At 43.0% G+C, this 13,472-nt stretch overlaps 1 protein-coding gene across 2 annotated transcripts in view; it reads right to left on the bottom strand.

Moving 5' to 3' along the window:
- The window catches only part of LOC135548870 (double C2-like domain-containing protein beta), a 287,108-nt gene that overhangs the window by 89,663 nt on the left and 183,973 nt on the right, over positions 1 to 13,472 (bottom strand). For both annotated transcript variants that reach the window (XM_064978920.1, XM_064978921.1), the window contains one exon: positions 3,336 to 3,415. In XM_064978920.1, coding sequence (XP_064834992.1) covers positions 3,336 to 3,415 — 80 coding nt within the window. The remainder of the gene's footprint in view (positions 1 to 3,335; positions 3,416 to 13,472) is intronic.

Raw genomic sequence — 13,472 nt, 5'->3', positions numbered from 1 at the left:
AGGAGCTCTTGGCGGTGAAGTTGGCACTGGGTGGAGGGCGCCAAAGAGCAATTTCTCATCCTCACCGACAAACGGAACCTGGAGTACATTTGAACAGCGAGGTGGCTGAACACACGGCAAGCAAGGTGGGCTCTTTACTTCACCAGATTCCACATCACCCTGTCATATCGCCCAGGATCTAAGAACATCAAAGCTGATGCACTGTCCCATATCCACAATTTGGAAGAGGTTCCGATCCAGAGTGCTCCTATCATTCTACCATCTGATATCTTTGCTCCCGTGCTCTGGGACATAGACATGGACATCCACCAGGCTCTGGAGAGGGAACCAGCGCCTGCTACCTGCCCTCCGGAGCGCATCTACGTCCCAATGGAGTTAAGGCATCGCTGGACACCCAGGTATCCCCTACACTATGCAATCGCTCTCCGATAAGTACTGGTGGCCCACCTTGGCACAGGACATCGCCCGCTATGTCAGCTCCTGCTCCTAATGTGCCAAAACCAAATCTCCCTGGCATGCTCCAGCGGGGAAACTCCTCACCCTTCCTGTGCCTTAGCGGCCTTGGTCACATCTGTCCATAGACTTCATAACTGATCTCCCCTTTCTGATGTTTTTACAAATATTATGGTTGTTGTTGACAGTCTCTCTAAATCCTGCTATTTTATCCCTCTCTCTGGGCTATCTTCCGCTCTCCAGATCGCTGAGGCACAATTCCACCATGTCTTCCAGCACTATGGCCCTTCTTAGGACTGACCGTAGTCCCCAATTCATGTTGCTGTATGGAGAGCCCTTATGGAGAAGCTGGGATCCATGGTCAGCCTCACATCTGGGTACCGGCCTCAGCCCAAAGGGCAGATGGAGAGGATCAACCAGGAGCTGGGGAGGTTCCTAAGGAGTCACTGCCAGGACCGACAGGGGGAATGGGCCCGGTTCCTTACCTGGGTGGTGGACACCCAGTACTCACTTCGGCACTCCTCCACCGGGCTGACTTCTTCGAGTGCGTCCTGGAATACAAACCGGCACTGGCTCCGTGGACTCCGAGCCAGACCGAGGCCCCTGCGGTGGACGAGTGGTTCCGAAACCCAGAGGAGGTGTGGAACACCGCCCACGTGAGGCTCCAGCGCACCATCCGCCATCAGAAGGATCAGGCGGACCGCCACCGCAGTGAGGCTTCCGTGTTCCAGCCTGGTGATCGCATCTAGCTCTCCACCAGGAGTCTCCCACTCTGCCTTCCCTGTCGGAAGCTGAGTCCCCAGGCCTTTAATGTCCTCCGAAGGGTCAATGAGGTAACCTATCGTCGACAACTCCCCTCCAACTACCGATTCTCACCATCCTTTCATGTCTCCTTCCTCAAGCTGGTGGTTCCTGGTCGCCTGGCGGATGCCGTCCCCGGTGACACCCCTCCATCTCCCCTGGACATCGAGGGGACCCCAGCCGATGCCGTTAGGTCCCTCCTGGATTCCCATCTCCACTGTCTGTACCGACCCGCTCTGGGGGGGTTACTCCCTCTCTACAGCGTTCGACGTCTCCGGTGTACTACCCAACGGGCCTGACAACACTCATTAAGCACAGCTGCTCCCCGTCATTACTCACACCTGGTCATCATGATCTCCTTGATTACTCCCCCTTTATTTAGCCCTCAGATGACAGCAGTCACTAGGTAGTATTGTTTTCTCTGGCGTTCTGTATGCTTCTTATGTTTTGTTCATCTGCATTGCATAGTTATTAAACTCACCTTCTGCACCTGCTTCCTGACTCCTGTCGTATGGAGATACGTCATTCATTATTTTCCATATAATGCATAGCCCCTCGTTGATCATCCCTTACTTATTGCTTGCCAACGTTGAATTACTGCATGTTTTCTTAGCTAAACTAACCTATCTAGTTAGTTAGCTAGACCAAGTTGACACAAGCTATTTCGGTCTGCTCTAAATCGCTTGTAAATATCTTGCTTTGCAACCTAGAAAAAAAAAAACACCCAGATAATAATTGTTACGATAGAATTTTTGGTAGGCTAAACCGCAGCCTTTGAGTGCCATAGAGAATAAACTTAGCGCAGTGCAAACGTTTGGTGTCACAGAAAGATACACAAATGTTGTGAGTCTGGAAAAACAAACTGTGGTATTATGTAGGCTATAGTAATGTTTCATTAGTTAGTTTGAATTTGAAGTAGGTGTATCTAGCTGTTGTATTTGTATTTCTTCAATTCCTCAAATTATTTCATAAACTATATTGGATAAACGGCTGTACAGATTCCTGGTTCAAATCAACCCAAGAAAATGAAAAAAAAAAAAAATGAACCCTGAAGATGTGACAACGTGCATGACAAGGTGGCCCAGAGGAAGCCAGGGCTCCTCAACTCCTACATTGCCCCATTCTTACAAGAGCTCACTGAGATTGAATGAAGACCACTAGTGAGGTAAGTACACACACAAACAACATCAGCTTGATATGTCCCTTATCCCCTGTATTTTTACCCACAGAGTAACAGCCCTGGTTGTCTCTGTCTCTCATTCTATTATTTATTTTTCTATGCTTATCCTAGGGGTGAGAAGAGCTGACAAATCAGAACTGAGGAGGATTGTTATGGATCCCCACGAGGAACACCTGATGCTCCACTGACTTCCATCTAATGGTTGCTCTGCTGCCTAAACTGTCCCGTTGTGTATTTCACCGCCTCTTACCCAGAATAGAGTTGCACCTGATTATAGATCTAGAATTGCACCCAATTTTAACCCAAGATGATGAACCCTGAATAGGTGACAAAGTACATGACAAGGTGGCTCAGATGAAGCCAGCGCTTCTCAACCCCCCCCACACACCCCATACACATAGGCACACAAACTAGTCTTTAAATTAGTGTTGTAATGATACTCTTATTTGGTTACATATGTGCTAACTGTACTTCTTTCTATTGTCAGTTTTTTTGTTTAGTTTGTTGTTCATGTTGTTACCAATTTGAATAAATGTATTTTATGTAAAAAAACAAAAAAAACTTATTGGATTTAGATTTCAAGGAGAATTTTGCTGTACATTTAGAGCATCATCCTGGCACCAGAGTTGCCAGCTGAATACTGTAATTTTGTTTTACAGTAGAGATGCTGTAAAACAAGTAGAGAATATATTTCACAGTACTATTTTCCTTACTGTAAAACATTATGTTATATGTTATAGAGTAAGGAAAATACTGTAAAATACATTACAACATCTATACAATATTAAGTTGGCAACTCTGGTGCCAGTATAATGCTGTAAATTTAGAAGGAACAGTTTTACAGCAAACTATGGAAACAATTTCCCCTTGTAGGATAAAACACACCATTGTGGATGCTCACCTTGGCTTTGTTGATGGTACAGTGCAGAGCATTGTTCTCCTGGTCATACAGTAAACTGAAGTCCAGGGTCCCCAACGTAGCTGCAGGGGGAGAGAAATCAGATATCAGAGCAGAGATGGCTTAGACCAGGTGAATTTAGAGAAAAGCTAGAATCCTTTATCCCTTCAATCAATGTAGATAAAGAGACGGGTTACAAATCCTTCTTTAACCTATGAGACAATCCTTTATCCCTTCTATCAATGTAGATAAAGAGACGGGTTACAAATCCTTCTTTAACCTATGAGACAATTGAGACATGGATTGTCAACTCAATATTAGGAAGCTGTCCCTAATGTTTAGTACACTCAGTGTATTTCATGCCGGATGTGAGAGACCATCAACATCAGAATCTACTCCATAGGACCCATCTGGAGTATTAACTCCTCTAAACATTTCATTAACTACATGATCATACAAACAAATCATTTAACTAGCCCAATAAAGGCCTATTCTACAGCTTGGCCTGGCACCTAAAATGGCATTACATCTTGTCACTTCCTGTAAGATTAAACCAAATCCTTGATTTGTTTCCGATCTGGAGGGTGTGTTCATTCAATAAACATTGCAGCAAGTTTGGCCACAGAGGTTTGTGTGTGTGAATGAGTGAGTGAGTGTGTGTGTGTGTGTGTGTGTTATGCTCGTAGAAAGGCACCTGAGGGATTAAACCAGATTTGTTTCCGATTACCAAGATTGGCGCCCGAGCGGTGACTTCAACCTCTAATGCATGTATGAGATGCTGGGGGGGACGCGTGTGGTCTTTTATTCTGGGGAATTGCCTCGCAAAATTTCCACCACCGTTTCATCACTCCCACCAACTCATTTCTGCCCCTTGGTTGCCTCATAGTACATAACTGGAATCAAATCCCTTACGCCATGTCTTGTCATTATTTCATCTAAACATCTTTACTTCTGCCCTCTCTCATCTCTCTCCATTTCACCCTCCCCCCCGCCAGCTCTCTCTCTCTCCTTAACTAAAAGTGCTCGGTGCTTTTGGTTTTTGTCTTGCAAAGCTATGAATTGGATTTCTCAAAGGCTTGAAAATCCTGGGGCAAAACAACATTTCTATTTACACTGAACAAAAATATAAACATAGCATGTAAAGTGTTGGTCCCATGTTACATGAGCTGAAGTAAAATACCCCACAAAAAGCTTATTTCTCTCAAATTTGGTGCTCAAATTTGTTTACCTCCCTGTAACTGAGCATTTTTCCTTTGCCAAGATAATCCATCCACTTGACAGGTGTGGCATATCAAGAAAATGATTAAACAGCATGATCATTACACAAGTGCGCCTTGAGCCTGGGAAAGAGGCCACCCTAAAATGTATAGTTTTGTCACACAAAACGTCACAGATGTGTCAAATTTAAGGGAGCGTGCAATTGGCATGCTGACTGCAGGAATGTCCAATTCGCTGTCACCAGATCATTTAATGTTAATTTCTCTACCATAAACCACAGTAATCACAATAAGCATGCAAAATCTGTAAAATCTTTGAAGTACATCCAGTCAAAAACATTACAGATGGCTAATCGAATCCATGTCCGCAGAGAGGTTGCAACAAGACATGGAGAGAGGAGTGGTGGCAACACTCGGGTAATTAACTGAAATGTCAATAACACAAAGAGCAGGCCGTTTGGAGCGGGAGCCAGACAAGAAGAGTAATTATAATTGAACACAGTCTGTTTCATCAGTGGCGACTGGCAGCAGCCCTGGCTCGGTGCAGCCATCTTCCCACATCTTAAACATCATTTCTCTTTGATTACATATATGGTGGCCAGCATGTAGGCCTACTGTTTTTTGATTCGTTATAGTGTGCCAGCCTACTCTCAGTGCCATAGAACTTTCAACCGTTGTTTTTTTTTCTCTCCCCATTGTACGTATTATAAAGCTCTTTGAGGGTGTATTAGTGGGCAAGGAGAGCTTTACTAATCGCCTCATCTTTCTTTTGTTCGGGGCACTCTGGAAAATATAAGAGGTTTCCAGTGGCTGTCGATAGAGGGATGTATGTGAGCGAGAGAAAGAGAGGTGAGATGGCACTGGCCGCCTAATTCTGCTGATGTGTTACTCTTACCCGATGAGCCGAATGCTTCATTAAGCACTTTTGGGTGCCGTGCCAGATTAATTCCCTTCCCCACGCATTTCCTAGTGATACACAGATCAAGGCTTCTCAAAGTTTACTTACATTTGGAAGCGCATTAAAGGTCATGAACAGTCCAAATCATGTTTTTCATGTAATTTGATAATATTTGAAGGAAACCAGATCAAGGAATGTATTAAATTTTTACTGGTCCCCTCCCCCAAGACAAACACTTGGATTAATTATTAAGTAGACAAGGTGACCTCAACTGTTATTTTAATACACCAATAGCAACATGACATTCTCTTAGCTAATTTAAATAAGTAACTCCTTGTAACCAATGTCGGAGAAGGCAAGTTTGCAGGGGGGGCTAAGTCTACATCTATGTCTGGTGTTAGCTAGTTACTGGCCAGCTAAGTCTACATCTATGTCTGATGTTAGCTAGTTACTGGCCAGCTAAGTCTACATCTATGTCTGGTGTTAGCTAGTTACTGGCTAGCTAGGTCTACATCTATGTCTGGTGTTAGCTAGTTACTGGCTAGCTAGGTCTACATCTATGTCTGGTGTTAGCTAGTTACTGGCCAGCTAAGTCTACATCTATGTCTGGTGTTAGCTAGTTACTGGCCAGCTAAGTCTACATCTATGTCTGGTGTTAGCTAGTTACTGGCCAGCTAAGTCTACTCTACATCTATGTCTGGTGTTAGCTAGTTACTGGCTGGCTAAGTCTACATCTATGTCTGGTGTTAGCTAGTTACTGGCTGGCTAAGTCTTCAGCCAGTATGGAACAAAAGGGGGGTCGTTCAAGTGTCGTTCAAAACTCCAACATAGTCGTCAAGTCAGCAGGGTAGCCAAGTGGTTAGAGTGTTGGACTAGTAACCGAAAGGTTGCAAGTTCAAATCCCCGAGTTGACAAGGTACAAATCTGTCGTTCTGCCCCTGAACAGGCAGTTAACCCACTGTTCCTAGGCCGTCATTAAAAATAAGAATTTGTTCTTAACTGACTTGCCTAGTTAAATAAAGGTTTAAAAAAAAGTCAACACATCTGTCATTGCTGCTGTGAACTGCAACCCAATCGACATGCTAAACGGGAGATTTATATATATTTAAAAAATGATATCATCGATGTGATTTCTATGTATATCACTAAATTTACTTGAGATGATTTTACTGCAACCCTGCATCCAAATTGTTTAACATTGGCTTTTCATAGAGCTATCAGTCAAGGAGAGCTCATTAATATAAGCTCCCTTCCCACACAGCCAGTCTTTTCAAACTTCCTGGTAGTTAACCATGAAACAAAAACTACTTTCAGAATGACCAGGAACTTTAAGACACGTCTTAAGAGAGCAAATGAGCACTCCTCTCCTTTCCACAGAAAACAGCAACATCAGACGAAGCGCTTCATTACGTTGTCGATAAAATGGCCACTTGCCATTGTTCAGCAGCGGCCAAATTGGGGCCTTTGAGTTGTAATCAAGGCAAAGCTACTTAATAAAAATGAAGAAAGTCTTAATTAAGGCTGTGGGTATTGTGTCAATGGGCCTCTTCAACAGGCCTAACCGTACACAACACCATTACCATAATCATACTTCCATTGTGTCCAACAGAATCAGGGAGTAATTACAAGCCAGTTATCTCCATGGTGAGAGGAGGGCAAGAAAAAAATAGAAAAATAGGGTCATTTGTTGTTGTTGGTGGCAAACGGATCACAGGAAGCACAGATGGCAGCCTTAAAACAAATCGTAAAATGTCAAAGCCATAAAGGCTCAAAGAGAGAAAGGCCATGTTGGATTTAAGGAGCCATGGTGCACGGAGAGCAAGATTATACCTGACCCAGAATCCTTTGGTCCACTACTGAGGTCGGTGGCATTATCAAAGGCAGGAAACGATTCCGTGACAGAAACAGCTATTGTACCGACCTGCGCTGCAAATCAAATGAGCAACTCAGGCTAAAAGGGGATGAAACCATGGAAATCAAGATGTGATACTGTATGATTGGAGGCAATAATAACGCTAATACCACTGGGGTGTCTGATTTGAATTTAGGACTGTTTAAATCTTGCATTAATGACAAACAGTATGTCTGGGCATTCAAAGTACAACAGTGTAAATCATTGTCTTTACAGACAACATAAACAAACAGAATGGCGACATGACAATATTTGGTAACAATCTAAGTTGACTACATACACTACCAGCCAAAAGTTTTTTTTTTTTTTTACTAATTTCTACATAGTAGAATAAGGTTGGGGGAATGTGGAGGCCAGGTCATCTGATGCAGCACTCCATCACTCTCCTTCTTGGTAGCCCTTACACAGCCTGGAGGTGTGTTGGGTCATTGTCCTGTGGAAAAACAAATTATAGTCCCACGAAGCCCAAACCAGATGGAATGGCATATTGCTGCAGAATGCTATGGTCGCCATGCTGGTTAAGTGTGCCTTGTATTCTAAACAAATCACAGACAGTGTCACCAGCAAAGCACCCCAATACCATAACACCTCCTCTATGCTTCAGAGTGGGAAATATACATGTGGAGATCATCCGTTCACCCACACCGCGTCTCACAAAGACACAGCAGTTGGAACCAAACATCTCCAATTTAGACTCATCAGACCAAAGGACAGATTTCCACCGGTCTAATGTCCATTGCTCGTGTTTCTTGGCCCAAGCAAGTCTCTTTTTATTATTGGTGTCCTTTACTAGTGGTTTCTTTGCATCAATTCAATCCATGAAGGCCTCATTCACACAGTCTCTGAACAGTTAATGTTGAGATGAGTCTGTTACTCTGTGAAGCATTTTATTTGGGCTGCAATTTCTGAGGCTGTTTACTCTAATGAACTTATCCTCTGCAGCAGAGGTAACTCTGGTTCTTCCTTTCCTGTGGTGGCCGTCATGAGAGACAGATTCATCATAGCGTTTGATGGCATTTGCGACTGCACTTCAAGAACAAAGTTATTGTATTTTTCCGTATTGAATGACCTTCATGTCTTAAAGTAACGATGGACTGTCGTTTCTCTTTGCTTATTTGAGCCGTTCTTGCCACAATATGGACTTGGTCTTTTACCAAATAGGGCTATGTTCTGTATAGCCCCTACATTTTCACAACACAACTGATTGGCTCAAACGCATTAAGGAAAGAAATTCCACAATTTAACTTTTAAGAAGGCACACCTGTTAATTCAAATCCATTACAGGTGACTACATCTTGAAGCTGGTTGAGAGAAAGTCAAGAGTGTGCAAAGCAGTCATCAAGGCAAAAGGTGGCTATTTGAAAAATCTCAAATATATTTAGTTCTGGTATCTTCACTATTATTCTACAATATAGAAAATAGTTTAAAAAAAGAAAAAATGAATTGGTGTTCTTAAACTTTTCACCGGTAGGTAAAAAAAAATATGTAAAAAAGGATTTTAGTTTCCCTGCATTCAATCTCTCCCTATCCCTATCTGCTTGCTTCAATATGTCCACCATTGTTCCTGTACCCAAGAAAGCAAAGGTAACTGAACTAAATTACTACCGTAGCACTCAATTCTGCCATCGTGAAGTGCTTTGAGAGGCAAGTTAAGGATCATATCACCTCCACTTTACCTGACAGACCCACTTCAATTTGAATACCACCCCAATAGATCCACAGACAATGCAGTCTCCATCACACTGCACTATCCCATCGGGACAAGAGGACTACCTATATAAGAATGCTGTTCAGTGACTATAGCTCACCATTCAACACCATACTACCGTCCAAGCTCATCATGAAGGCCAGGGCCCTGGGTCTGAACCCCGCCCTGTGCAACTGGTTCCTGGACTTCCGTGCAGGCTGCCCCCAGGTGGTGAAGGTAGACAACAACACCTCCACTACGCTGATCCTCAAAACAAGGACCCTACAAGGGTGCATGCTCAGCCCCCTCCTGTTCTACCTGTTCACCCATGACTGCGAGCCACACATGCCTCCAACTCAATCATAGACACAACTGTAGTAGACCTGATTACCAACAATGACGAGACAGCCTACAGGGAGGAGGTGAGGGTCCTGGCGGACTGGTGCCAGGAAAATAACCCCTCCATCAATGTCAACAAAATGAAGGAGCTTCAGGATACAGGAGAGGGAGCACGCCCCATCCAAAATGAATAGCTTCTAATTCCTCGGCGTACACATCACTGACATTCTGAAATGGTCCACGCACACAGACAGTGTGGTGAAGGCGCAACAGTGCCTCTTCTACCTTAGGGGGCTGAATAAATTTCCATTGGCCCCGAAGATCTCACAAATGTTTACAGATGCACCCTTGAGAGCATCCTGTCCAGATAGTATGGCAACTGCACTGCCTGCATCTACAGGGCTCTCTAGAGGGTGGCGCGTTCTGCTCAACGCATCACCGGGAGCACTGCCTGCCCTCCTGGACACCTAGAGCATCCAATCTCCACAGGAAGGCCAAAAAAATCATCAAGGACAACAACCACCCGAGTCACTGTCCTAGTACCTCGCTATCATCCAGAAGGCGAGTTCGATACAGGTGCATCAAAGCTGGGACAGAGAAACTGAAAAACAACTTCCACCTCAAGGCCATCAGACTGTTAAATAGTTACCACTAGCCAACTACCACCGGGTTATTCAACCCTGGACCTTAGAGGATGCTGCCCAATGTACTGTTGAAGTCAGAAGTTTACATACACCTTAGCCAAATACATTTAAACTCAGTTTTTCACAATTCCTGATGTTTAATCCTAGTATAAATTCCCTGGTTAGGTCAGTTAGGATTACCACTTTATTTTAAGAATGTGAAATGTCAGAATAATAGTAGAGAGAATGATATATTTTAGCTTTTATTTATTTCATCACATTCCCAGGGGGTCAGAAGTTTACATACACTCAATTAGTATTTGGTAGCATTGCCTTTAAATTGTTTAACTTGGGTCAAACATTTCAGATCATTTTGGCCCATTCCTCCTGACAGAGCTGGTGTAACGGAGTCAGGATTGTAAAGGCCTCCTTGCTCGCACACGCTTTTTCAGTTCTGCCAACACATTTTCTTTGGATTGAGGTCAGGGCTTTGTGATGGCCACTTCAATACCTTGACTTTGTTGTCCTTAAGCCATTTTGCCACAACTTTGGAAGTATGCTTGGGGTCATTGTCCATTTGGAAGACACATTTGCGACCAAGCTTTAACTTCCTGACTGATGTCTTGAGATGTTGCTTCAATATATCCACCAAATTTTCCTACCTCACAATGCCATCTATTTTGTGACGTGCACTAGTCCTTCCTGCAGCAAGGCACCCCCACAAAATTATGCTGCCACCCTCGTGTTTCACGGTTGGGATGGTGTTATTCGGCTTGCAAGCCTCCCCCTTTTTCCTCTAAACATAATGATGGTCATTATGGCCAAACAGTTCCATTTTTGTTTCACCAAAAAGTACGATCTTTGTCCCCATGTGCAGTTGCAAACCATAGTCTGGCTTTTTTATGAAGGTTTTGGAGTAGTGGCTTCTTCCTTGCTGAGCGGCCTTTCAGGTTATGTCAATATAGGACTTGTTTTACTGTGGATATAGATACTTTTGTACCCGTTACCTCCAGCATCGTCATAAGGTCCTTTGCTGCTGTTCTGGGATTGATTTGCACTTTTCGCACCAGAACACGTCTCCTTCCTGAGCAGTATGACGGCTGGTTGGTCCCATGGTGTTTATACTTGCATACTATTGTTTGTACAGATGAACGTGGTACCTTCAGGCATTTGTAAATTGCTCCCAAGGATGAACCAGACTTGTGGAGGTCTACAATTTGTTTTCTGACATCTTGGCTTATTTATTTTGATTTTCTCATGATGTCAAGCAAAGAGGCAGTGAGTTTGAAGGTAGGCCTTGAAATACATACACAGGTACACCTCCAATTGGCTTAAATGATGTCAATAAGCCTATCAAAAGCTTCTAAAGTCATGACATTTTCTGGAAAGGCACAGTTAACTAATAATCTGTCTGTAAACAATTGTTGAACAAATTCCTTGTCTCATGCACAAAGTAGATGTCCGAACCGACTTGCCAAAACTATAGTTTGTGGTGGTTGAAAAACAAGTTTAATGACTCCAACCGAAGTGTATGTAAACTTCCGACTTCAACTATGTTTCATATTTTGTGTGAACCCCAGGAAGCATAGATGCTGCTTTTGCAACACCTAATGGTGATCCTAATAAAAAACCAAATACTACAATGAGCTAATGCTAAGCTATTTACCAGCTATGTGTGGCATCATGTTTGTTAACGTTATACAATGCATTCTGGGTGTCACGTAAACATCTGTCAGACCAAAGATGTTATAACAAAATAAGGTGAGGGATGGTTCACCCATCTTTCGTGTAAACTTCCATAAGTGAATGATAGTAGACGACACACCCCCTTCAACATGAATACTGAAAACAGACCAAACTCATCGTCTCCTCTTCTTATCTTTGGTTGACCCGGAAAAAAAAAACAATCATGGTGGCGTGCACAAACTTCCCATCCCCGGATTACTTTAGGTTTTTAGAAAGTGTTTTACTCAATTATTTCGATCAATGGTGAGCTCACCCATGATGTGATGAACTGGAAATAGTCATTTCTATTAGCTAATTCATATTATGGTTTCTGTCAGCCGAGAGTTAGATAAATATAACCACTCCTGTTAGTAATTTCCTCAGCGCTAGGACTAATGTACTGAAGCCTACATTTTCCGATTCGGATGATTGTGTTATGCTTTCACCAATTCTGTGAATGTCTGAACATTGCATCCCAAAATAAACTGGTTACATTCAGGACATAACGTTGCAAGGAATGTGTTTCTGTGGAAAAAAAACATTGTTGCCAGCTCAAACGCTGACTGCATCAATTGAAACTGTACATCCTAAATAAGCGTTCTAATGACCACTGTAGAATGATGACATCTGTTGGTTCGCGCCAAAGGGTTAAGTAGAACATCAAAGAATTTTTACTTAAATACTTTCAGTGGTGACCTGTCATTCAGTGTAAAAATCTTTGAGTTAAACAAAAGCCACATACATACATGGTGTCTTAGATTTTGCAGTGACGTAGTGCGGTGATGTAGTGTCCCCATGAGTGACAGAACACTGAGCGAGCTCAAAAATTCAAGCCCCTTGGGTTCTGCCATAGAGTTACATTAGAAGTGCCCATTCAAGAAGGCTCAACTTTGATGACAAAGTTTGCCCACAAGGACGACCGCGCCACAGAACATCAAGGTGAGTCCAAAAATGTATTGTATGCTTCCGCATAAATGATGTAATATGCCAGGGAGATATGTATACTCTAGCTAAGAAAGTAATAGTAAGTGTATGTTGTGTAGTAAGCTGTTAGTAGCCCATGTGCCTAATAATTTGGTCCCTTTCCCACTCATAAGTTAACCTACTGCTACTGTTCTGACTTGGTGGTGCACATGTTTTAGAGAAATGTCATCATCAAATATTGCAAGAGCTTTCATTGTCTGCTTATATGCCCCTTTTATTTATCCAAAGGTTTTGACTAGGTGTACAGGGAGAATACCCAAAAAACGGTCCATGTTCAGAATTCTGTCACTGTACATTTCAAAAGCGCTGAACAAATAGTTATAATGACTGTCTGTCCGAGCTCGCTTATTAATGTCTTAATCAAAATTAAGGATGGCCTCTTATCCGCTCGTTGTCACCTTATGCCATAGTTTGTACATCTCAATTGTCAGTAGAAACCACATTTGTTTAAGCAAGTCAGCCTTATCAGCTGTTTAAAAAAAAGGCAGTAAATGAGACTGAATGAACTGTTTTGCTGCCAGACAAGGCCCCGCTGATTGCCAGGTGTAGCAGTGGTAAGGATTCATTTCATGGTGCTGAAAAGAAAGCTCTGCTGTTGGGACAGCTTTATGTAGGTCCTAACAGTTTGTGGGCACTGTTTGTCACCATTATAGTGCAATTAAATTCATGTATTGTTTAGTGCTGTGTTGTGGCTTTGCTGGCATGCATCTACTAATATATTTTAGGGTTTGCCCCAACAAGATGTACATGATAAA

The sequence above is a fragment of the Oncorhynchus masou genome, chromosome 11 (assembly GCF_036934945.1).
Source record: "Oncorhynchus masou masou isolate Uvic2021 chromosome 11, UVic_Omas_1.1, whole genome shotgun sequence".
In the NCBI taxonomy this organism is placed as follows: domain Eukaryota; kingdom Metazoa; phylum Chordata; class Actinopteri; order Salmoniformes; family Salmonidae; genus Oncorhynchus; species Oncorhynchus masou.
Note: the sequence above shows the minus strand (reverse complement) of the source record. Positions and strands in the feature narration are given on the sequence as shown.